The 27,160-nt window shown below is 34.3% G+C and overlaps 1 protein-coding gene and 1 non-coding gene across 5 annotated transcripts in view; both read left to right on the forward strand.

Moving 5' to 3' along the window:
* Positions 1-27,160, forward strand: part of LOC117924934 (3-hydroxyisobutyryl-CoA hydrolase 1-like) — a 35,360-nt gene that overhangs the window by 2,658 nt on the left and 5,542 nt on the right. For 2 of the 4 annotated variants that reach the window (XM_034843675.1, XM_034843677.1), the window contains 11 exons: positions 15,940-16,008; positions 16,407-16,470; positions 16,732-16,811; positions 16,902-16,985; positions 23,028-23,112; positions 23,640-23,725; positions 23,843-23,964; positions 24,073-24,133; positions 24,249-24,347; positions 24,449-24,550; positions 24,631-24,672. In XM_034843675.1, the coding sequence (XP_034699566.1) occupies positions 15,940-16,008; positions 16,407-16,470; positions 16,732-16,811; positions 16,902-16,985; positions 23,028-23,112; positions 23,640-23,725; positions 23,843-23,964; positions 24,073-24,133; positions 24,249-24,347; positions 24,449-24,550; positions 24,631-24,672 (894 nt within the window). Of the gene's footprint in view, positions 1-15,939; positions 16,009-16,406; positions 16,471-16,731; positions 16,812-16,901; positions 16,986-23,027; positions 23,113-23,639; positions 23,726-23,842; positions 23,965-24,072; positions 24,134-24,248; positions 24,348-24,448; positions 24,551-24,630; positions 24,673-24,774; positions 25,162-25,566; positions 25,900-27,160 lie in introns of those variants that run through there. The other 2 variants (XM_034843678.1, XM_034843676.1) reach the window with 2 other exon arrangements.
* Positions 11,806-11,912, forward strand: LOC117925767. Its single transcript, XR_004653033.1, has one exon. It is a non-coding gene; the product is annotated as a small nucleolar RNA R71 (small nucleolar RNA).

Below are 27,160 nucleotides of genomic sequence, written 5' to 3' on the forward strand. Positions count from 1 at the left end.
GATTTACTCTTTGAAATGTTGTTCCAATTCCTTTACATCACTTGAAATAAGACGTTTCTTTGAATGTTCTATTTAACACAAAAAACACATTTCAAACACTATACGTGATATTTTCCTCAAGCCGCCCACTTGTGATATTGGTTCTAGTGTTACATGATTACTTGTCTAAATCTTTATTTCTTGAGGTGGATTTTAGGCTTCTTTGAATCTTGAAAACAACATGGAAAAGGAAAGAGGGTAGGATGAATGTGGATTTTTCTTCTTTGAAAATGATGAAAAATGAAAATGATAAGAAATATAATAGAAAATTAGAATTCTAGGAGAAATTTAATATTGTGAAACTCTCAAGTCTTTATAAAAGGTAAATGATACAATTTATTCATTTAATTTCCTTTCCCATTTTCCTTTTCTATTATCTTTTTATTGTACTTTATTAATTAAGATCTAGGTCTGAGTTATCGATGACATATCGATATCACACATATCGAGAGGGGAACCCATTCCCTCTTATTTGCTAGGGATGTTAGGGTTGAACTCCAACTTCATTATTGTTAAGAATGTATATGAAAATATACATATATACATCCTATACATATCTTTTAAACATTATGACATCATTTATAAATTATAAATATCTTTTATAAATTATAAATATAAATATATATTTTATACTCTATATTATAAATTAATTAAAATAAAATCATTATAAATAAGTTAATTTAAATTATCTTATTATATATTTTGTATATTAATTAAATATAAGACAAATATAAATTTGTAAATAAAAATTATTAATATTTTTAAATAAAAAACTTATCCAAATATTAATGTTCTTTTTAAATATATCTTCAATAAAAAATTCAATACATGTGTTATTACTATTTTATCATTTGTTATTTTATTTTTCAACATTTTGATCTTTCCGATATTTTATGTCAAAATATCTACCAATATTTCTCGATATATCATGATATATTTGTAAAATCAAGTTACCGATATATCTGTCGAAATTGACATTTTCATCCTTGATTGCAAGCCACTTTGTTTATCTCTAGTTGGATAGGTTAGGTAAGGGAGACTCTAATTAATCTATCTTGACTACAATCTCTAGTCTAATTAGGGCTTTCTAAATCTACCACATACATGCACAACTATTTCCCTAACAAGGAACAATAAATGACAAGTCCAAAAAGTAACAATCTATATGCAATTAAATTAAAATTACTAATAATCTACAAAACAAAAAATGAATTGAGAGTAGAATGAATTTACATAGTTGTGATATCAATCACAACCAAATAAATCATCACAAAAGTTCTCTATCACACCTTTTTAAATGCTCTTTTTCATTATGATGCCAAAAGATTTACCATTTTCCAAAATTCCTATGTGATATCCCCAAGTACATGGTTGTGATTGTAGTTTTAAAACCCATGAGCCATGTATTGAATCTTAGGAAGTGGTGAAGGTATAGGGGGAGTTGTACAATTTTAAAAAGTGAATTAAATGTGAAGTGAGGGAAAAAACTATTTGACTGAATTTTTAAGGTGACATTTGGAAGAAATAGAGAAGGTTAGCATTTTCTAGGATTTTGGAAAAATTTTAGAATAAGGCATGCAAAAGTTAATTATACCAAATAGGTTGAGGATTGGTGTTCATTTAAACATTCCCTAGGGTACTGATTCGTCCCCAATTGGTGTACCTTTGATTCAATCCTCAGATGGGAGTTATCAACAAAATTTATAAACCTAAATCACCATATACTAGGGTAGCATAGCTAGCATAGCATAGTGGTTCTAGGATCGTCCACAGAGATGGGTTTTCATTTCACACCTGATATTAGTTTAAAGAATTGGATTGGTGCTTTTTCTTTTACAAGTTAGCTTTAAAAGAAAACATAAAGTTGGTTGAAAAAGAGGTTGGTTTTAAGCTAACCAAAAATAATGACTGAGTTTAATTACAAAGTTAATGTTTCTTGGATTTTCAGGTCACTAGGTTCAGGCTCCTTATACAAAAAGGAAGATTCCGGATCTTTTCCTCGCATTGGGGATTTAACCTATAGTTATCCTCCCAACCGGTGTGTTACAACTGCTTCCCATTAATGGTTTTAATGCTAAATCCCTCTCACTGATGCATCTTGCAATGGCTCGTACCTCTCACCTAGCATTTTCCATTCAAGGTGATCCTTAACCTTGGATTACCCTTCAAAAGCTCACAGGAGATAACTAATGGATATCTCCAAGGAGTCCAAAAGCTTACCAAGTGTTGGCTATTCTAGATAATCCTACATTTAAACCACCTCCCAGAGGCTCGCAAGAGATAACTAATGGATCTCTATGGATTGAGTCTGAAAAGCTTACCAAGTGTTGGCCCAGGTGATTATAAGGGATTTTAAGTTAACAAAAAATATAAAAACCATTAACGGGTCACAACATCTTCAGAGGTTGTTTGGCTAGAAAGAAAAATACAATCAAAATGAGTAGGTAAGGCAAAGCAAAGCTCTGTATATTTCTTACTACAAATGTACAAGTGATCCCCAAGAATGTCTTCCGAGATTCTGAGATAGATATTATAGAAAGAGATATGTTAAGATATATGAAGAGAGATATTTTCAACCCCTCAATTAGATATCTTAAATATCTTAAAAGATCTTTAGCTGATTACAAGGAGAGAATAGATAATTACACAAAATATTTTGAGGTAAAAATCTAAAGGAGTAGGTATAAAATATCTGAAGATTACATGAAAATTTCGCAAGTCAGATATGGAGTTGCGAAAATTTCACAAGAGGAAAAGGAGTTGCAAAATTTTCGCAATGCTAAAAAGGAGTTGCGAAAATTTCGCAAGTGGTGAAAAGTGGCTGCAAAATTTCCTTCTGTCTTGCAAAAATTTCGCAAGTGGTTGCAAAATTCTTCAATGTTAGATTCCTTATCTGGTTCTCTTCCTTGCACACTTGATTGATTTGGCAAAGGCTTTGAAGCTCTCCAAAACTTGGATTCTTCATGTAATTTAGCTTCAATCTTGCTTTGCCATGGATTATACCAATTTCTCCCTCATTCTTGGCTTGTTTTAATGATAAAAAAGCTATCAAAAATATCAAAACTTGCCAAAAACTGATTAGTAACACTTGCAAGGATCCTTAATATGCCAATTGAGTTAAAAGGTAATAAATACTACTCAAAAGTGTTTAAAAGAGTTTATAAGAAGCTATGAAAGAGCACTTTTTGAGTAGTAATCACTCCCCCCAACCGACATATTGCTAGTCCCTTAGCAATGAAGGAAAGAAAAACAAAAATATAATCAGTAAATAATTTACAAAATCATGCTGATCACTCCAAAAAATCATAAGTGGCATGATATAAAGCATACTCTCACATGGAACATTAAAGAGGGAAAACTCAACTTTCAACAAGAGGATATCAAATCTCTTGCCTAATCACAATGTATAAAGAGTAGGCATTATGTAAATTTAAGCAGCAAAAGAATTTCCACTCCCAAAGGTCCAATCCTTACTCTTCCATCAAAATCTAAGTGTTAAGCTTATTAGTTTCTGAATATAGTACTCTGAACTAATCCCCCCTTCTCCAACCTAGTTCTTTTTCAGACTTTAGTTGACTGACCACTTCCAATAGGTTAAGAAGGCACCTCTTTTATTTCACAATTTTTCTTCTTGTAGGTGTGCAATGCTTAGGGTATTGTTTTCTAAAGTGTCCATGTAACGGGGATCCATTGATGACTCCCAACCAATCAAGGTTTAGGGCATCAAGCTTTAAGGATCTTTCGACCACTAACTCCTCAGATTTTACCCCGAACTTTTGAAATTGAAATTTAATACCCAAGCACATACAATATGTTAAACTCCACATATTCACCCTTGTAACGAGCATTAAGGTCGGTGACTCCCAACGAATAAAGGCTTAGGGCACCGGGCTTTAAAGATTTTCACCATATACCCCTCGGACCTTGCTCGGGTTTCAAAGCAAGTATAACACTTTGTTATTTTTCTTTTTTTTTTCAAAGGCTCATTGGCCTTATATTAGGTGTCTCAATAATATTAAAACGAGGTTAAAGGTACCAAGTCTACATTTTCCTAAGTTCAGGAGGTGAAATAGTTTTTCATCTTATAATCGAAACCTAATGTGCACAGTGTGTGGTAAGATTAAAGTGGAAGAAATAGGGTTGAATTCAATAGGAGTTTCAATAATTCATCAACCTCAATAAGCATAATACGACTCTAATATTCAAGTAAAAATGTAGGAATTCAATTTCTCCCATTTCATTTTGAGAATTTTTCCTTAATAACCATGGAAAGTAGAGTAAAAAGCAAAAAAATTTAAAATTAAGCAAAAAGTACTAAATTAACAAAATAACTTAGTATTATTAACAAAACTTCCTTCCTTTACTCTCCCCCCAACCAAGATCAACATTGCCCTCAATGTGGCAAGAACGATTGTCAATAAAAGGAGGAAGTGGTACCTCCTGAGTGACATGGAGTCTGAGTCGTATAGGAGAAACCACATGATTAAAAAAAAAATAAAAGATTAATGAGTAAAGGAGATAGAGAAGAAAATGCCAAGGATAAACCAAAATGATATATATATATATATATATTACTCTGAGAAAGTACAATGAGATGATCATGTAATACATCCAATCCCAGAATATAAAATATCAACACAAGTAATAATGTCTACTAATATATTAAGTAAATAATAAAATAAAGAAATGATCAAGGAGTGGGGTTCTCTGGTGGAGATGATGGCTCAATGGCTGCCTTGTGAGTGGCCTGGGACGAGACATCGACTCTGATGGTCTCCTCAACTGGAGCTTTGGGCTTTGATGGTCCAGGAATATCAGTCTGAGGTGGTGGCAGTCCCAGATGTCGTTGAATCTGACGAAGGATAGCAATATGTTGGTCCTGCTGAGCACGTATGCCTGCCATCTGCCGAAATAGAGCATTGTGAGTAGCGGTTAGTGTCCTGAACAACAGTACCATGGCACAAAAATCCGGGCCAGATATGGTGATAAAGTCCTCTGATGTAGGAAGTGCAGCTGGTGGAATAGGAGGTGTAGCAGGAGGATCAGTAGAGGTGGCCTGAGGCATAGATGGTGCAGCAGGGGCGGATGGAATAGACTCTGTGGGACGCTCGTCCTGTTGTGCCTACTCAGGCTGTATTGGTACCGGAGATGCTGGCCTGAGTGGGGCTGCTTCAGGTGTTGATTCCGTTAGATTCTTACCTGCCAGCTTTGTCCATTGGTCGAGAGTGAAATGCTCTTGACAATGGTGGCGGCGCTCAAGATGGAGCTTAGTAGGATAACCCATATGCTCTAATATATGGCAGAGTAGCCTCGGAAACAGCAATGAGATAGTGTCGGCTCGCTGTAGCTTCTTCCTATGAACTTTCTCCTCAAAGTATAGGAGAACGACCATAATCAAGTGATGTGGCCCAAAATAGAAGCCCTCAGATATCCTGAATAACGCGTCTAGGATGGGTCATTGCCTCTGCACTAGATGCTGAAGAGAGAAAATGTTGGACTGCAACAATAGGTCTACTAGAGCATCCCAGATGGAAGCTCCTTACGTAGAATGAATGAATCTCCAAAAGTCCCTCTTGATAGAATGCGGACCATGTCTCGTTGAGATATAGGAGACCACTGTCTGAAATGTGCTGGATCCTCTAGCTGAAATGGAATATAGAGAGCCTCAGCAATGTGCCTAGCCTCTAAGATACCCTGACACCCGTCTATGCTGAAATGAATGGCTGTGGGACTCTGGGCTCCCTGAGTAGTCATGGACTGATAGAAATCCATCGCCACTCTAGGGTAGAAAAACTCTCTAGGAGTCATCAGGCGCTCGAGATGTTACCTCTGGAGCAATCCAAATGAATCCCGAAGGTCCGACTGCTGTCATATAGCCTCAATGTCGAAATAAAGCTCAGAATGAAATGACCTAGCTCTACAATCTGAATTGCCCTCAATGGGCGGCACAGTAACCGTAGGCCTCTTGATGATGGCTTCTGGAGCAATGCCGGAAGATGTCGAGTATCTGCTGGGCCCTGAGAATTAGGTTGCGCATGCCTAGATGTCTCTCTAGGGCTTGAGGTATTGGCTCTCTTTGGTGGAATGCAGTGTATTGATGGCTCTGGGGGCGGAGAAGTTGGCGGTCTCCGTCTCGAGTATTGACGCTAGGGAGGGCTAGAGGGCACCCCCATCAGACTAGTCTATATGACCCCCTCTGATGTGCGCCATGGTTGAAATGGGTAAGAGGTGGAGGTCTCTTCTTCATCTTGGTGGCCACAGGGCGTGGAACGGCGAGGAAATTGCTTCGCAAGGTGGTAGTGAGCTTTTCGCAACAGAGAATGGCTCGTGCGAAATAAACAGAGGCTTTGGAGGTCTTTAAATAGGATTTTTAAGTGACCTTTAGCTTCCCTCCTAACTGTTGGTAGTTCGCACAAGAGACCATTGGAATTTCGCATGGGTTGTGCAAGGCAAAAATGGGTTGCGAAATTGCTGGTAGCCCTTGCAAAAATTTTTGCAAGTGGATTTGGGTGTTGCGAAATTTTTGCAAGTGACATTTGGTGCTGCGAAATATTTCGGAAGTGACTTTTGGTGTTGCGAAATTTTCGCAAGTGACTTTGGATGTTGTGAAATTTTTGCAAGTGGATTTTTGCCCTGCAAAATTCTCTGTTTTTCTTTTGTTTTGGAATTTCCCTACATTTGGTCAACAAAAATTTAATTAAGTCGCATAATAAAATAAAATTAAAGCAAGAAATTTCAATTTAAAACATATACTAAATCAATAAAACTTGAAATTAAAATTTAAAACAAAAAAAAAAACAAAACAAAAAAATATGGACTTAGTGTCTTTCGACAGACTAAGTCCATCTAACCATTTGTCTTTTCAGGCTTGATATGGTTCAATGAGGTTGATTTCCTCCATGTCTTTAGAAAATGGCTCCAGGAATGGCTTGAGATGTTGGCCATTGACTTTGAAACTCCCGGTACTATTGAGTAGCTCTACTACTCCATTTGAATACACTTGTTGGATAGTAAATGAACCTATCCACCTTGACTTCAACTTTCCTGGGAAGATGTGAAGCTTAGAGTCATAAAGCAAGACTCTTTGTCTCTTCTGGAATTCTTTGTGGGAGACTAACTGATCATGCCACCTTTTCAATCTTTGTTTTGCAATGTTTGAATTGATATAGGCGTCATTTCTCAATTCCTCCATCTCATTAAGGTCTAGAAATCTCTTCATGCCGGCTTTGTTCAAGTCCATGTTGAGCTTCTTGATTGCCCACCAAGCTTTGTATTGCACTTCAACAAGGAGATGACACACTTTGCCATAGACTAGGCAATAAGGAGACATTCCAAGAATGGTCTTGTAAGCTGTTCTGTAAGCCCATAGCGAATCATGAAGCGTAACAGACCAATCTCTACTGCTCGTATTCACCACCTTTATCAATATGTTCTTGATCTCCCGGTTGGCTAACTCAACTTGCCCAGAAGTCTGAGGGTGGTAAGGTGTAGCTACCTTATGCTTCACCTCGTACTTGGCTAAGAGAATTTCGAATGGCTTGTTACAAAAATGAGTACCCTCATAACTGATTATGGCTTTGGGTACTCCAAATCTAGAGAAGATGTTCTTTTTGAGAAATTTGAGAACAAATCCGTGATCATTTCGTTTGCACGGGATTGCTTCAACTCATTTAGAAACATAATCCACTCCCACCAAAATGTAGGAATAGCCAAAGGACATAGGAAAAGGTCCCATGAAGTCAATGCCCCATACATAAAAAAGATCAACTATTAAAATGGGGTTCAAAGGCATCATGTTCTTACGTGTTAATTTCCAAACCTCTGGCATCTGTCATAGCTCCTACAAATGGTGAGGGCATCTTTGAAAAGTGATGGCCAACAAAAACCCGATTGCAATACCTTTATAACTTTCTTCTGAGAAGCAAAGTGGCCTCCACATGTGCTTTCGTGGCAATGACTGAGGATCCCCTGTTGCTCTTGCTCAGGGACGCACTTCCGTATTATTTGATCCGCACAATATTTGAATAGGAATGGCTTTTCCCAATAGTAAGCATGAATTTTTGCAAAAAAATGCTTCTTATATTGTGCTTTCCACTCACTTGGAACTTCTCCGATAACTAGATGGTTAGCAATATGAGCATACCAAGGAGTGGCTTTTATCAACATGAGTGACTCCTCTGGAAAATCATCATTAATTGGCAAACTGTGGGAATTATGTGCAATGGCTAGCCTCGACAGATGGTCGGCTACCACATTCTCCACTTCTTTCTTGTCTTTGATCTGAAGATTGAATTCTTGAAGCAAGAGAATCCATCTAATCAACCTTGCTTTTGCATCTTGTTTAGTCAACAAATATTTCAAGGCCGAGTGGTCAGTGAAAACCACAATGAAAGACCATACTAAGTAAGCGCGGAATTTGTCTAAGGCAAAAACTATAACCAACAATTATTTCTCTGTGGTTGTGTAGTTTCTTTGTGCCTCATTGAATGTTTTGCTTGCATAGTAGATCACATAGGGCTTTCCATCTTCTCTTTGCCCAAGAACAGCTCTTATAGCAAAGTCACTGGCATCGCACATCACTTCAAAGGGCAATTGCCAGTTGGGAGCTCTCATTATTGGAGCGGTTGTCAGCAATAACTTCAATTCTTCAAAACTCCGTTGACATCGATCATTCCATACAAATTTAGCATCCTTTACCAATAGCTCACAAAGCGGTCTTGCAAGTTTAGAGAAATCTTTGATAAACCTCCTATAGAACCCAGCGTGGCCAAGGAATTGCCTTACTCCTTTGACAGTTGTTGGCGATGGTAACTTGACAATCAGTTCAACTTTTGCTTTGTCCACTTCAATGCCTTGGCTAAAGATAATATACCCAAGGATGATCCCTTGGGGTACCATGAAATGGCATTTCTCCCAGTTAAGCACCAAGTTTTTCTCAATGCATCGATTCAACACAGCTTCGAAGTTGACTAAGCATTCGTCAAATGCACTTCCATATACAGTGATATTGTCCATAAAGACTTCTATAATACACTCCACCATATCACTAAAAATACTTAACATGCATCTTTGGAATGTTTACGGTGCATTGCATAAGCCGAAAGACATTCTTCTGTATGCATAAGTTCCGAATGGACAGGTGAAAGTGGTCTTCTCCTTGTTTTCAATAGTAATTTCTATTTGAAAATACCCGGAGTAGCCATCCAAGAAACAGTAGAATGGATGGCTTGAGATCCTCTCAAGCACTTGATCAATAAATGGCAACGAGAAGTGGTCCGTCTTTGTTACAGCTTTCAGCTTTCTATAATCAATACATACCCTCCAACCTGAAGTGAGGCGTGTAAAAACTTCCTCTCCCTTATCATTTTGCACCACTGGGATTCCTGATTTCTTTGGTATGACTTGCCTAGGACTCACCCATGGGCTATCTGATATGGGGTAGATAATACCGGTCTGAAGTAGCTTAAGCACTTCAGCTCGCACCACCTCTTGCATGTGAGGGTTCAACCTTCTCTAAGGTTGACGAACTGGCTTAGCTTCTTCTTCCATGTATATATGATGAGTACAGACTAAAGGGCTGATCCTTTTTAGATCAGAAATTTTCCACCCTATCGCCTTCTTGCATTTCCTGAGGATTTCAAGTAGACAATCCTCCTGAGTAGTGGTAAGAGATGAAGAAATGACAACAGGGCTCTGCTTGTTCTCCTCCAGGTATGCATACTTCAACTCTGTGGGTAATGGCTTCAGAATAAGCTTTGGGGGCTCCTCCTTAACAACTTCTTGTGTCTTTTCCTCATTGAATAAAGGGAGAATTTCTTTCCTCATCTTCCAAGGAGGTAAAGTAGCAAGCACATCTAAGGGTTCAGGTAACCCTTCATCAAGATCCCCAAAACTCTCGTTCAAATCTTCTAGCATCTTCTGATCACAATGCTCCTCCATTAAGTTATCAATCATGCACACCTCTTCTGGTCCTTCTTCTTATCCCGGATGGAATTGTTTATTACACATATAGAAGATATTGAGCTCCAACATCATGTTGCCAAATGTAAGCTGCATGACTCCATTCCTACAATTGATGATAGCATTTGAAGTAGCTAGGAATGGTCTTCCAAGTATGATAGGAATAGAGTTAGTTCCTTTGGCGACCAGGTCTGTATCAAGAACAACAAAATCTACTAGGTAGTAGAACTTGTCAACTTGAATTAGGACATCTTCAATCATACCTCTTGGAATTTTCACAGATCTATCTGCTAGAGATAGAGTGATTGATGTTGGTTTCAACTTTCCCAGTCCCAATTGCTTATAGACAGAGTAGGGTAGCAAATTCACACTTGCTCCCAAGTCCAACAAAGCTTTCTCCACACACATCTCTTAAATCATTACTGATATGGTAGGACAACCCGGATCTTTGTATTTGACTAGAGACTTGCACTGTATAATGGAACTTACTTGCTCAGTTAAGAAGTCTTTCTTACTCACATTCAACCCTCTTTTTATAGTGCATAAGTCCTTTAGGAATTTTGCATAAGTCGGAACTTGTTTGATCATGTCTAGCAGAGGGATGTTAACTTTCACTTGCCTCAACACTTCAAGAATTTCTGATGCGTTGTTGATTCCCTTTTTACCATGCAAAGCCTTGGGGAATGGTGATGCAAAGCCTTGGGGAATGGTGGAGGCATGTGCTTCTTTATTGTTTCTTCTTGGTTGATGGTCCTCTTCGGTTTTTCATTCACAGTAGCTTCAAGGTCCTCCTTCTTTGTACTATTCCTTTTCCTCTTTCCTTTGATTTCCTCTCTCTTCTCTTTCTCTGCTTCACTCTCTGATTCTTGTTCTGGCTTGGATGTAGGCAGATCAACCTCTTTACCATTCCTTAGAGTGATCACTGCTTTGACTTCCCTTATCTGAGAAGATTCTCCCTCCTGAGCCTCCACTTCATGGATACCCTTGGGATTTTGATGAGGTTGAGAAGGAAAATTTCCTTTCTCTTGCATTGTGTTGAGATTAGTAAGCCTTGAGATCTGGTACTAGAGATTATCTATCTTTTGAGATAGATCATTCACCCTTCCATCCATCATTCTGTCTCGATTGGCAATTTCTTGCCTGAGTTAATCATTGATGGATTTATGGTCTCCAACAAAATCTCCCACGACTTTGCTAAGATTCACAATGGCTTGTTCAAGACTTAAGGCTTGCGGGGGTGCTTGGCCAGGTTGCGTGTACTGAGGTGCCCTTGGCTTCCAAGAGAAATTTGGATGGTTCCTCCAATTTGAATTGTAGGTGTTGCCATATGAAGCATTGTTATTGGGCTTTAATTGTCCAATAACATTTGCTTGATACCCAAACATTTCTCTCACAGCTGGCATCATAGGACACTCCTCCACCAAGTGCTCAAAAGATTGACAAATTGAACACGACTTAGCTTGCACTAGTGTGTCTAAAATGGCCTACACTTCGCTTATCCTTGTCACTTCAAGTTCCTCCAATCTTCTAGCCATAGCTGCAAATTTTGCTTTCATATCGGTGTCTTTGTTCAAAGTATACATCCCAACCTTAGCATTAGAAGCATTTGGTTGAGAATTCATTCTTCCCATTTCTCTAGCATTCGACTCATCCCATCATCTTGAAACTTCAGCCACATAACTCAAGAAATCCATGGCTTTCTCCAGATTCTTACTCATGAAGTCTCCTCCGCACATCGTTTCTAAGAGTTGCTTCATTGAGGAAGACATACCGTCGTAAAAATAGCTCACCAATAGCCATGTATCAAAGCCATGGTGAGGACAAGCATTGATAGCTTCCATGTATCTCTCCCAACATTCATAGAATTTCTCATTCTGCTTAGTTGAGAAGTTTGAGATTTGCTTTTTCAAGTCGTTGGTCCTATGAGTCGGGAAAAATTTCTTGAGGAATTCAGCTTGCAAATCAGTCCAAGATCGGATACTCCTTGGCCTTAAAGAATTAAGCCAAACCTTGGCCTTGTCCTTTAAAGTGAAAGAAAATAACTTAAGACTCATCAAGTCGATTGAAGCTCCTCCTTCTCAGAAAGTATTACAAACGTCTTCAAATTCCTTGATATGCTAGTAGGGATTCTCACTTTCTATCCCATGAAAAGTAGGTAGAAGTGGAACAATATGTGGTCGGATCACTAGCTGCTCTATAGGTGGCACTATACATGATGGTGCACTCATACGAGGTGGATGCATGCCGTCCCTCATGGATCGATATGCGTTGATATTTTCTTCTGGAGCATGTTGACTATGCTGATCTTTAGGTATAGCTTCCATGACTTCCACTTCCAATTCCAAACTCTATTTCGTGAGGATTTTTTATTTTCATAAGTCTTCCCTCACTGTCTCGTATCCAATATGGCATGCGCAACTAGCAATATCTGAAACAAAAATAAAAACAAAGAAAACAAAAGAAAAACAATTCTAACACAAAAAAAAAAATTACGGTTAACTAAAATCTAATTAAAGGATAAATGAAAAATAGAAAAAAAAAATAATAAAGAGTTAGTAAAAGAAAAGAAAATTCACCAAACTTGTGATGAAAATCACAACTGTTCTGAAAAAATCATATCACTGTGAAGTGGCACCATCCCCGACAACGATGCCATTTGATTCGTCCCCAATTGGTGTACCTTTGATTCAGTCCTCAGACAGGAGTTATCAACAAAATTTATAAACCTAAATCACCATATACTAGGGTAGCATAGCTAGCATAGCATAGTGGTTCTAGGATCGTCCACAGAGATGGGTTTTCATTTCACACCTGATATTAGTTTAAAGAATTGGATTGGTGTTTTTTCTTTTACAAGTTAGCTTTAAAAGAAAACATAGAGTTGGTTGAAAAAGGGGTTGGTTTTAAGCTAACCAAAAATAATGACTGAGTTTAATTACAAAGAAAAGGTTTCTTGGATTTTCATGTCACTAGGTTCAGGCTTCTTATACAAAAAAGAAGATTTCAGATCTTTTCCTCACATTGGGGATTTAACCTATAGTTATCCTCCTAATCGGTGTGTTACAACTGCTTCCCATTAATGGTTTCAATGCTAAATCCCTCTCACTGATGCAACTTGCAATGGCTCGTACCTCTCACCTAGCATTTTCCATTCAAGGTGATCCTTAACCTTGGATTACCCTTCAAAAGCTCGTAGGAAATAACTAATGGATTCTCTAGGGAGTCTAAAAGCTTATAAGTGTTGGCTATTCTAAATAATCCTACCTTTAAACCACCTCCCAGAGGCTCGCAAGAGATAACTAATGGATCTCTATGGATTGAGTCCGAAAAGCTTACCAAGTGTTGGCCCATGTGATTATAAGGGATTTTAAGTTAACTAAAAATATAAAAACCATTAACAGGTCACAACTTCCTCTTCATTAAAAACTGAAACAAGGAAAACTTCCATTTTTGTATCCGGGTCCCTTACCTAGCTTTCTTCAATCCAAGAAACTAAAAGCCTAGCCACTCATCCTCTGAGAAAATGTACTCAGAGGTTGTTTGGCTAGAAAGAAAAATACAATCAAAATGAGTAGGTAAGGCAGAACAAAGCTCTGTATATTTCTTACTACAAATGTACAAGTGATCCCCAAGAATGTCTTCTGAGATTTTGAGATAGATATTACAAAAAGAGATATGTTAAGATATATAAAGAGAGATATTTTCATCCCCTCAATTAGATATCTTAAATATCTTAAAAGATCTTTAGCCGATTACAAGGAGAGAATAGATAATTACACAAAATATCTTGAGGTAAAAATCTAACGGAGTCGGTGCAAAATATCTGAAGATTACATGAAGATTTTGCAAGAGGAAAAGGAGTTATGAAATTTTCGCAATGCTAAAAAGGAGTTGCGAAAATTTCGCAAGTGAAAAAGGAGTTGCGAAAATTTCGCAAGTGAAAAAGGAAGTTGCGAAAATTTCGCAAGTGGTGAAAAGTGGCTACAAAATTTCCTTCTATCTTGCGAAAATTTCACAAGTGGTTACGAAATTCTTCAGTGTTAGATTCCTTATCTGATTCTCTAGTGTTAGATTCCTTCTCTGATTCTCTTCCTTGCACACTTGATTGATTTGGCAAAGGCTTTGAAGCTCTCCAAAACTTGGATTCTTCATGTAATTTAGCTTCAATCTTGCTTTGCCATGGATTATACCAAGTTTTCCCTCATTCTTGGCTTGTTTTAATGATAAAAAAGCTATAAAAAATATCAAAACTTGCCAAAAACTGATTAGTAACACTTGCAAGGATCCTTAATATGCCAATTGAGTTAAAAGGTAATAAATACTACTCAAAAGTGTTTAAAAGAATTTTTAAGAAGCTAAAAAAGAGCACTTTTTGAGTAGTAATCAGGTACAAATGTACACTCTTCTATTACTACACTTGTAAACACCAAAAGATGCTCTACTTGGATGGTTTTCAATAAAAAAAAAAAACTAAATACTTCTCTTTGTAAAAGCCTCAAGATTGCAACATTTGTCATTTTTTCATATTAAGACTCTCTCATATTTCTTTTTTACCAAAACTTAGACTTATAGGTCCAATAGGGGGAATATTGATGTGAAATGATCCAAAACCACTAAGAACTTAAAATCCTACAAAAGCAACCCTTAAACCTTAATTTCTAAGGCAAGTGACTTTGAATTTTCTTGTTTGAAAATAGGGACCCAAGTTGCAAAAGAATGTTTTACAATCAACCTATAAGAGGTGTGTTCAATACCTTAGGAAAGTGTCTATGGACTCTTTCTCATTGGCTCATAAAACTACTTACTAACTATTATCAGAAATATGGAAAATCATAAATAAAATATTGAAACCAATAGTGCCATTAATAACCCTGAAAATTGTACCAAAGATGTATAAATTTGTACAAGGTAAGTTAGAGTACTTAGAGCCAACAAAAACACATTTAAGTTAATAAAAGATAAACAAATGCTAATAGAATTGATAGATTATAAGGAAATTAATAGTTGGAAGCTTGAAGAAGTTTAACTCCTTTGGGGCACGAAAAAAATCTCTTCTTAGTTGCAAAATAGGCCTATATTACTCCTCAATTGTTTCCGTATGTATTTGGCTAGGTGGAGGTAGAATGAAATAGCTTACTGGATCCAAGAATAGAGGAGAAAAAGCAAAAGGATGTGAACTTAAGCAAAATCAAGAGAGATAATAGCTAGGACAACATGTCACTTTGATTGCCACCTAACATGGAAGTGTCTAAGGTAGGGTGCCCCCTACTAAGTGACATGGACCATAAATGTTGCCTTACTATGTCACCCAAAATGCTAGTGTTGACTTCCTTATATGTTTTAATAAATCTCCTTGCTTGCCTTACTTGTTTGATATACCTTAAGGTATTTCTTTGAGCTCTTTTATTCACAACTATAAATTCACAATGGAAAAGTGAGAGAACTAACTAGGCAAAATTAATTGGTGTTGGGAAGTATGTTTGATATGAAAAGGAGCTAAGTATATGATTTAGACAAAAAAATTATGCAATATATGATTTCAATTAGCATGTTGAGAAAATGACTCCTATGCACATAAAATGTGGTGAATGAATCATCAATTCATAATGATGAGAAACTATTGACCTATGGAGTTTCTTCACCTTGTATCTATTAATGGAGTTAATTTTCGACTATTTTGTAAGATTTTGAAGAAGTTTTTGCTTTCATAGCATCATAATTTTCATTTTATGTGTAAAGATAAAAGGTATTAATTTACTTTTTTTCATATTGAGGATGTATATTCTTTGGAACATCTTGATCTTTCTACCGCTCTCTTTTTGCACATGCATGTACATTCTTTTTCTTATGCATTTATGCATATTATGTGGATAAATGGGATGTTGAATTACCAATGATACTATTAACGGATGGTTTTATTGAATATTATTTTATGTGCAGATTTCTCAAATTTTAAGGAATTTGGAAGTGTATGAGAAGGATCCCATTGTCAAACTTTTGATTTTAAAGGTAAAAAAGAACTATATCAAGAAATATTTAATCTACACTTCGATGAAACTAAAGGCATGCTATAACATGTGATAGTGAATGAATACTAAGAATTTAGAATAGATTTTCTTAACTTATTACAAATGCAACATTTTTTGTGTAGTAAATTAGTATGCTTATGTTAGGAACTTAACAAAAATCTTTAATTCTTTAGTGAAAATAAAAAGCAATGCTCATTATTAGTCAAACACTTAGGTAACAATTTGGATTCATTTTAGCAAATTGTCTAACATAATAAAATCTTACTATTCTCTAACATATAGTAAAATCATATTATGGGTCTAACACATGCATGGCTAATTAATTTTTTATTTTTAAATTTATTTAATAGTATCTTCTCATAAAATTTTCCTTTATAGGGACAAGGAAAGACATTTTGCGCTGGTGGAGATGTTGTAGGAATGGTTCTTTCTATAAATGAAGGTGAGATTTTTCATTTTCTTTCTTATATTATTCTCAGCTTCTTCATCATCTAATTTTTATTCATATTCTTTAATAATATAGGTGAGGCATATATTGTTGCTTATTACTCTAACTCTTGAACATACTCTCATTTCCTGCAAGTGAAATAGAGACAACAAAACAATGACAAAGTGCGACTTTTAATATGAAGATTGTATTCTTTTTTTAATTGAGGTGTCAATGGATATATGTTATTTTCTAATATATTTCTCAAATGAATAGGACATTGGAGCTTTGGTGCAAGCTTCTACAAGAAACAACTCACCTTAGACTATTTACTTGCAACATCTACAAAACCTTTGGTGAGACTTTATATACATATACATATAGGTGATAAACAACAATATTTTATCTCCTTGCAACATTGTGTTGATCTATTTGTTTCCTTGAAGGTTTCACTTATTAATGGAATTGTAATGGGTGGAGGTGCTGGATTGTCCATGAATTCAATGTTTCGGGTTGTCACTGAGAACACTGTATTTATCTACCCCCTTCTTATTATTCTTTAATACCTCTCTAATTAATATTATCTTGTAACAATATGTTATTTTGTGAAATCTACTTCCATGTTTTACTTTTATTAATTCATTGTTGTAATCCTTTTTCATTTTTCTTCTTTTTTTCTTTTTTTGTTTCCATGAAGTAGGTGTCTATCAATTAAATTTTCCTTATCAATTGTTTAGATAAACTATTCACTATCAAGTTTCTTCCTATCTTAGTCACTAGGTAGTTTCTAAATATGGCAATTATTCTTATATGCAATTAGAATGATTTCCATGATTATAATCAAACAAAATGGTGTAAACCAAAATCTACAATAGGTATAGGTTTGCTTACAAATAAAATAAAATAGACATTTCTTTACTATGTTAAGAAAAGAATTATTTTTTCCGTTTAGTTGAATTTATGTTCATATTGTTGTGGAATTTTGTTCACATATATTCAATATCTTCAATTAAAGTGAAAATTAATAACAAATGTAAAAAATTGAGAAAAAGAAAGAAAGAACTTTAATGTGGCTTGAAACATAAGAGTAGTCTTTTTGTAGAAAAAAAAAAGAAAGAAGTTGAAAATATAAATAAGTGAAACTCTTACCAATTACACTCTAGCAATTCAAGCTATCACACCTAAATCCTTAGAATTGAAGTATGTTCAAACCATTAAATGTACTTTTTTACAATGTTTTGAACAAAGGTTAGAAAAAGTCAAATAATAACTCAAGTACCAATAAAGTTTTAGTTTGAATCATGAGTATAATTATCAAGAAACATTGACTCATAGGACTTAGTAGCATTATCTAAGTCATAGATTAACTACATAGAGTTTTTGTCTAGCGTTAGGTTTTTTCTTAATATTCTCTAGCTTGAAGACTTAATTTTCTACTAACAAGAGAATACTCCAAAGTTATTATGTGAACTTCACTAAGTATTGGGTAACAACAAACCATCTTTAATTTGTTGAATGAACTCTCTTGTATGAGTTTCTTTATTTTGATATACTTGGTTTACATATTTGATACATTATCATTAGTAAATCTTTTGTAGTAGGATTTGACCCTTTTCCATTATTTCTCCTACAAAGTGATACTTAGTCTTTATGTTCAGTGTTCTTGAGTAAAATATTGGGCTTTTAGCTAGACATATCACATTTTGACTATTGCAATGTATCACAATTACCTTTTATGGTACTTGAAATTACTAAGCAAGTATCATAATTACTTGGTACTTGAAATTGCTAAGCAACCCCTATAACCAAATAACTTCTTCATTGCATGTTTCTATGACTTCCTTATACTTCTATTATAAATAATACAAATTTTGATTGTAATTTACACATCCAACTAAAGCATCATCTACTATTAAGAACACGTGATTAGTAGTAGAATTTTTTAATACCTTTTTTTATATATATTTTTAGGTTTTTAAATCTCGATATCTTGCATAGTCTCATTGACAGTTCCAACCAACTATAGATCTTGACAACTATAAAATAATAAACACTTTGAGGTACCTTTCAAACAATGAAGAGTCTATTGCATGTCATAGAAAACACTAAGCTTCCTATTACAAATGAACATTGTACTTCATACAAATAATGTATCTTCTCCACTTCTATGTTCTCAGAGATTGTTTTAAAGATGACTTGCAAGTAGTAGGGAACAAAGTATTGACTAGTTCAATATCTTCTTTATTGAAGTAAGGTTAGAATCTATAAATATAACATTTTTGTTTTATCCAAAATTTCCTTTTCTTTTTATCCTTGAATATTCTCATCCTAAGAATTTGATTAGAAACTCTTAAATCCTTTATTTCAAAAATTTTAGTCACAATGACTTTCATATTTGTATTTTCATTAACAATTAACAAGTCATCTATACATATAATAAAACTATAAAGCTAACACTATGATAACTATAAAAAGTAGACACGATGGCTAGAATCACATATTTGGAATCCTAAGCTCATACAAGACTTAAATCGATTATAAAAACACCTCAATGCCTTCTCTAATTCATATGGAATACTAAGTTTATAAGACTCAAAACCAAAGCCTTCTTCTTCTTCTTTAGACACAATAGCCAAATCATATATCTAAAATCCTAGGCTCATAAAGGATTGAGATGACTTTTGAAAACACCATAATGTCTCCTTTAAACCATCTTGAATCTTAAGCTCATAAAGGACTCAGCTCTCAACCAAATTCTTCTTTTTCTTCTTCTTTTTCAAACTATATGGAATCCTAAACTCATAAAGGACTCAAATCATAATCAAATTCTTCCTTTTCTTCCTTATATTTAAGATTACCATGGAAAAATGCAGTTTTTATATCTAGTTACTTGAGTTCCAAATCAAGTACAACTACAAAACTCAACATAATATATACTTAGTACCCAAACTACATAAAAATGCAATTTTTACATCTACTTGCTTAAAATTCAAATCAAGTGCAGTTATCAAACCCAACAAATAACACATGGTACCCAAACTATGGAAAAATACAATTTTACATTTGGCTACTTAAGTTTCAAATCAAATGCAGGTACTAAACACAACAAAATACAAATAGTATCCAAACTTGTTAAAGGATAAAGTTTATCTAAGTAATGCTTGATTCTTTGAGAATAAATTTTTACTATAAAGTAAGCTTCATATATTTTCATATTTCCATTAGTATTTTTTTCAACTTAATTTTAAACCCATTTGAACAAATATCCGTCTACTCTATTGATAATTGAATCAAGTCATGCATCTTGTTTTGATACAAAGCCTTCATGGCCTCTTCCATAAACACTTTCCACTAGTTAGCATCTTTAGAATGATAAGACTCTTTACATGAATAAAGTTCACACTTTTTTTTTCCTATGCAAACAAAAGATGTCATAAATTATTTTAATTACCCTTTATAATTTTGATGATTCAATATGGTATTATCTCAATCAATGGTAATTAAAATAGTTTATTATATTTAGTAATTATTCCATTATTTTTAATTTTTTAGAAAATATGTTATTGCTTTTAATTTGTTATTATGTCAAATTAATATTTAAATTTATCATAATTAAATATGTTGTCATATAAACCTCTTAAGGGTATTTTTGTGCAATTTTCATTCCTAAAGAAAGAATGAGATTCTTTAGGCAAATCTAAGGAAAACCATTCTCCACTTTGAAGAACAATTCCTCAAAATTAGATGGGTTTCACACTTTTTTTTTTTTTAATTCCAAGTTTTAGTAAGTGCAAGAATGAAAAGAAATGAAACAATTCCCTTTTATTTGATTCCTTAGAAATATAGTAAATTTGTCATGAGAGAAATTGACTTTATGGTGCTTTCCATAGAGCTAGTGTTCACAAAATTATGAATTAATAAACTTTAAATCATGAAGTAAATTTCTATCAAGTAGTGCCTAAATCCCTACTTGCTCACGTGATCCAAATGCCTATGCCAAATTGACTCTATCATATCATTAACAATTATAACTTGCCAACCATGGTATTTTTTATTTTTTATTTTTTTGTAGATAAAAATCTTGAACTAATTACGTCTTGCAATCATTGACGCTCCCTTGGTTATTTTCAATTACTTCTTTTCACTAGAAAATTATCAACCATCTTCACCAATTTTTTTCAATGATAAAATAAACTCTTCCCTAGATTCATTATGTGTTTTGCCTACTAAATTGAATGCATGGAACCATCAACATTATAATTGAAACATCTCTAAGTCCCACTATTTTGCATTACTTATCATCAACCATGTAAATAATAGCACCACATAAATGGTAAGTATGTGACTAACCACTACCTAGTGTCATATGGAATGCTATAGTGGAATCCAAAACTCTTTAATGTTGCATATTTCTTCTAGGATTACAAATAGTGCCTCTATTTCTTCAAATGAATCTTCAACTTTAACAAGCTTTACCCTTAGATTTCATGTTTGTATATTATTTTTAGAATTACCTTGATTAGTTTTCCTTAATCTGAAGTCTTTTCTCATATGCTCATGTTTTGTATGATTCCAATACTTCCCTTTACTCTTGCATTTTGAATTGGATCCATTTGGTTCTTTCCTAGCACCATAACCCCCTTCTCTATATGTTTGTTTTGTGCTACCATCTGCATCACCTAAAGAATTTCTTAATTTTATATGTGACTATTTTGTGAGCAGCATTGATATTACAAATTCATAAGAGAGATTTGTGTCTTTAATGATGACCATGATCAAAATACCTAGTGATTCCAACCTTGACCAAAGTAGAAGATCAATAACTCTTACATTTTTATTAATCATAGTTATGTTGAACTCATTCGACTGTTCTTGCTAATAGGACTCTCCATCCTAGAGACGTGGAATTTTTCATGGTGAAATCATTAATTTGATATGGATTTTCCATTGTATAAATTGTGAAAATTTCTTGTCTTTATTCATGGTTTCTTTTTATATGTTCAACAAAACAACCTTATCTAGTGGAATCTACCATGGCCAACTATCGTTCTCATAAAAATCTTCATTTGTAATCTCCACTAGTTTGTCTTCTTTCCTTTAGGAGCTTTTTTTTCTTTCTAACAAATACTTGCATCTTCAACTCCCATGTTAGGTAATTGGAATCGTTGAATTTTGGTATCTTAGACTTTATGGAGCCCAATCCTTTCATCTTGACTTGTTCAGTATTAGAAAGCATTGATCTTATATGTTAAATTTTCAATATTGGTTCCAAAACCAATAGTTGAATAAGTTTGATTGCACATAATGCATATATTAATGTTAGTGAAAATAAAATCAAATAAAAAAAATAGAAAAAGAGAGATAAAAACACAAATTTAAGGGCAACCAACAATATGCCTACACATACAAGGCACAAAGTGATATTATTTTGTTTACTAGAAAACAAGAGAAAAAAGAATTATAGATAATTGATACACTTGCTAATTGATCTTTTTGCTAGTATAGTGTCTTTCACGCAAAATCTTAGAATTGAACTATATTTAAAACCCTTAGTGCAACTCTTTTATTGTATTTTAAACAAGGATATAATAGTCTTATAATAATTCAAAAACTAATAAAATTTAGTTTTGTTGAGGAGTTGAGTTATTCTTGATATATGTATTTTCTTGATATATATATTTTTTAAGGAGATTGATTTTCCCTTCCATATATTTAGTTGAACTTTTACATTTATAAGTAGAAGAACCATTATTTTTTTAAAATAAAATTATATATTTGAATTTAATATTTATTATATTTTTCCCTTTTATTTTGACTTGAGTTGCATTCTCTTCCACATCCTCTTGAGGAATATGAATTACTTGTTATTTTTATTGAAAATAAAAACCACCTCAATATCTATTTCCTTGGGCCTGACCATGTCCAAGACTATGTCTACAATCGTTTTGGCTTCTTTGGTTCTCATAAAGAACTTGTTCCAATTTTCTTAGTCCTTCCTTTTTATACGAGTTTGTAATGATCCCATAAGTGAATAAATGGATATAATTTTTTTTCTCTTCAACAACCATAACAATATAATTATAATTAAATATAAAGATCCAAACATATTTTTGTTAAACGAAATATTTAAGGAGATACACAAAATCAAGCCCATAAAAGGCAGGAAGACACTCATCAATATTTTCATAAATCTAGAGAAATCAAATATTAATAATATTTGATTTTTATAATATTTGGAAATCAAATATTAACAATATTTGGAAAGTATCCTAAAATGAAGAGAATCAAATATGAGAGGAGTGAGGGATGTAATCCTGGTCTCTTCAAATTATTTCATGCTAGCAAAAAATAAGTAAACTTCATACTATGTGAATTGATCTTTAAGTAGCATGCATACTTTAACTTATGATTTCTTAATTAATTTGAGTTACAATTACTTCTTGTTTGGTTTAAAAGTAGAGTCGGATTGGAACTAGTGTCCTACGTACTATCAAATATATGTGCTCTTAGTCTTTTGAGAATATATCAAAATATTGGTAGCACTAATTCAATGGTTTCTTGAATTTGTGTAGGTATTTGCTATGCCAAAAGGACAAATAGGACTTTTCCCAGATGTCGGTGCATCATATTTCCTTTCTAGGCTCCCAGGATATTTTGGTAAAGTTATCAATTCTTCTTATAACTTTATAACATTTCAGCATAGTTTTTGCATCAAAAAATTTGGTATGTAGTTCCCATTCCCTTTCCCCCTTTTAGATAAATAGAATTTTATATGCATATAATTAATACATTTGAATTTTGTCAAACATATTGTAGAAACTATTATCTTATGTCTAATCTTTTAAGATTAACAAGGGAATGGTGAAATAAGTGAATTATTTAACTTCTATAATTTAGTAATATATATGGTCTAGACACCCTTTTCTAACTTAGGTTAAATTATTGATTAAAAGTAACATGTAAGAATATTAAATAGAGAAATAGACAAATTTTGAAGTGCTAAAAAAGAAAGAAAAAAAAAAGATAGAAATAACCAACTAGAACTTGCTTTTTTTTAAAACCTTCCTTGGTCTAGCTTCTTTGTAGTGAAATTTAAATAATATCTTAAGCTACTACATGATACATTAGTTAGGTTCATGTGGTTTTGTCTCATTTTCCTTTAATTTGTGTTAATCGATGTGAAGGAGAATATTTAGGACTTACTGGTGCACGACTAGATGGAAAGGAGATGCTTGCTTGTGGTCTTGCTACCCATTTTGTCCTCTCAAAGGTACTTTCTCTCAAAGATAATTCAAAGTTATCATAAAAGGTACTTTCTAAATGAAATTCACATAAATGAATAAATGGTAAGATTTAAAAAATTTTCGCATATTCTTTGTTGTTACAGGATCTTCTTCTACTGGAAAATTCACTATCTGAGGTGGCTTCTTCAGATGCATCAACCATTTCTAGAGTTATCAGTGGATTCTCGAGCAAAATATCCTTAAAGAAAGAAAGCGCCTATAGGAGGTGATTCTCATGCAAATTGATTATATGAATTCCTAAGCATTTTTATTGAGTTACAACACTGCATATGTCACCCATGACTTTTAGTGACTTCGATGCATTGATAAATAGATTGGAGACAATCAACAAATGTTTCTCAAGGAGGACAGTTGAAGAAATCCTATCAATGCTGGTGACTATGATTGAAAAATTGTTTCTTTGATTATGTATTCTATATTTTGTAAAACAAAAGCAGCAATGTTGACTATGATATTTGTCATAATTAATTAGAATTTCACTTGTTTTAGGAAAATGAGGCTGCAAATGGAGATAACAAGTGGATAATCCAAGCAATAAGTTCCATGAAGTCAGCTTCTCCGACAAGCCTTAAAATTTTTCTTAAATTGGTAAGAACATTATAAATGCTTATTCATTTTCGAAGGAAAGTTCCTTAGTTAACAATGTAATTCTACTCTATTAATAAAATATTTATTTGATTCATATTTAGATTAGAGAAGGGCGAACAAAAGAACTTAAAGATTGTCTAATCCAAGACTATACAATCGCTTGTCACATGTTTCAAAGGACATTCAATCCTGATTTCATTGAGGTATCTAGATTGGATAGCTTATGTTTGTTTTTAGCTATTTTGATACCTATTACTCATATGGCAAGAACCTATGCATTCAGGGTTCAAGAGCAAAATTATTTGAGAAAGGCCAACAACCTAAGGTACTTATAATGCCATCTCTTCATGAAAAATAATTGGCAGCATTCATATTCTTATCATGAGACTCTTATTATCCTTTTATTTTTCTTTCATTGTGCAAATAGAGACTTTACTCATTTCTAAGGGAAAAGAAACAACTTATATTCGAGTTAGGAGAACAGGGGTGCAACTACACAACTGTCCATCAGGTCTCGATCCCATGACAAAAGCCCTCGATTTGTCCAATCTTCCCCTTCAGCCAAAATCTTTGTAGAAAATAACTTGAGTGCCTTAAAATAACCTAAGAGGGGATTCAATGGGTTCCATCAATTATCTGAGGCACACTTTTGCATGCTGTTTATTTCACCTTTAGAGGAAGGAAGACTATTTTTATAGCTTCTTTTGCTACCTGCTAATTTTACAAGCAATATCTAATGTAGAAAAAGATGATATGAATTTTTTGTCCATCTAATGGTCACATGCCACAACAGCAATGATAAAGGGGAACATAAAACTGATACTAATTTCCCTATAAAAGAACTGTATGCCACAATGTTAGCAAACTGCAGTTGAACACAATGCAACCTATTATGTATTTATGCTCTGTATTTTCCATATAATTCTTTTGCATGTACTCCAAAATAAAACAAGAAATAGACTGGGAGTAAGTATTTTGAATAAGAGTAATGCTGCTTTTTATAAATGATTCCCTGCATCTTTGGTTCTGTAAAATTATAAAGCATGCCCTTATTATCGTAGGAGAAACCATCTAAAACCCATTTGGAGTGAGTATAAGTTTTCATTGAATAAGCTTGATAAAGTATTTCGGTTATATGATACATGGGAAAGTATTATTTAGTAATAGTATGCAATGTCTGTTATCACCCCACGTCGTCTCCACGTTCACCACCATGAAGGGGTGATCCTGAAGTGGTCCAACACCCACGTCCTCCACCATGATCGCACTTTTTCCACTGCGTTTAAAGAGGGTGTGGCAAATCTGCCGAAACGTGGTATGATGGGAGGCCACGGTTATATATTTCTCATGGTCCCGAACTCGATATCTGCGTCTTCATTATTCAATAATACACCATCCATAGTAGATCATCAGAGTTTGGAAACCAAAGGTTGAACCGATTCCAGCAACTTGATCCGATGGCTGGAGGTAAGTCCAAGTCTTTTACAGATTGAATTCATGTTGTAAGTGTTCATTGAATTGAATATATCATGTATGAAATCTTACATTTGGTATCAGAGCCATGAAAACCTTGCCTCTGCCTTGTATCTATTTTGCACCAGAATTGTTTAGTTAATGTTTCATTTTCTGGTTAAAAAATACAATCATACAGTATGCTTGATAGGAATATCCGTTTTATGATTAAAATACCCATGCTTGCCGACACCACAAATGATGGATCATTGCTACTGCCACTGTAGTATAATTTTAATAAAGTCGGCTCTGGATGGTCAACCTCCACCCAATCTATGAGCCATAACTTGAAAGAACCCATTTGCCAAACTTGGAGACCGACTTCTCCAATTATCTCCAATGAAAGCCTCTGTCCGGCGACTTTCCGACAGAAATCCTGCATCATTTTCGAAGTGGGTCTGCCTCCGGTACACCCATTTCCAAAGGTGACCATGATAAGGGCTAAGGAAGCAATCTGGTGGGTGTTTAAGAGGCCATTGTGACTGTGAGTCATGCAAAGCTTTCCCGGAGCGCTGCTAGGCTGTTTTGCGGCTAAAGCATGGTGCTGCCTGTGAGGAGAGGCGCTGTCTATCTGGTGCATTTAGTCTCCACCGTCATTGCCTCAGTTCAGCCATGGTCGGACATGGACTAGTGGCGGTGGATTTTGGTGCCGGAAAAAACAGGCAGCAGTGGCGTTCATCCGCTGGTGATGCAAGCTGCTTGAAAGGCACTGCGTGGGGCTGTTCTTGCATGTGTTGTAGGTGGCTCCATAGCTAGCTGATAATGATGCAATCCATGTGAGTGGCGGCGAGTACGTGGCTACCGGTGATGAAGTAGTCCACGGGGTGGCGGAAAATTAGGATGGTGGGTTTTCGTTGCAGTTGATAATAATAATAAATAAATAAATAAATAAATAAACTAGAGAGAAATTGGGTTCTACTAAGTTTTTGGGCCTTGGAATAAGTGACTTTTGGGCCTATGAAGCTTATTGCATGGCAGTGGCCCATTTTACTGAATTAAGGGGCTTTAAGTGTTGGGCTTTAAAAATTGGGTCAATTTAGGTTCTTATGGCCCGGTTTAAATTATTTATGATTGGGCTTGTAAACTTATTGTGAAATTTGGGCCAATTTAGGCAATTATGACCTGTTTGAAATAATTTTATTGGGTTTAGGCACCCATTTATTATTCGAAACCTTTTAAATTATTCTAAATTATATGTGATTTTATACATGCAAATTAAATTATTTATTTTAATTTATATGCTTGTATGTGTAAAAATGTAGCCTAAATTTGAGTTAGATAAATTAAAAGTTGTAGCTTTT

Source organism: Vitis riparia, chromosome 11 (genome assembly GCF_004353265.1).
Source record: "Vitis riparia cultivar Riparia Gloire de Montpellier isolate 1030 chromosome 11, EGFV_Vit.rip_1.0, whole genome shotgun sequence".
NCBI lineage: Eukaryota > Viridiplantae > Streptophyta > Magnoliopsida > Vitales > Vitaceae > Vitis > Vitis riparia.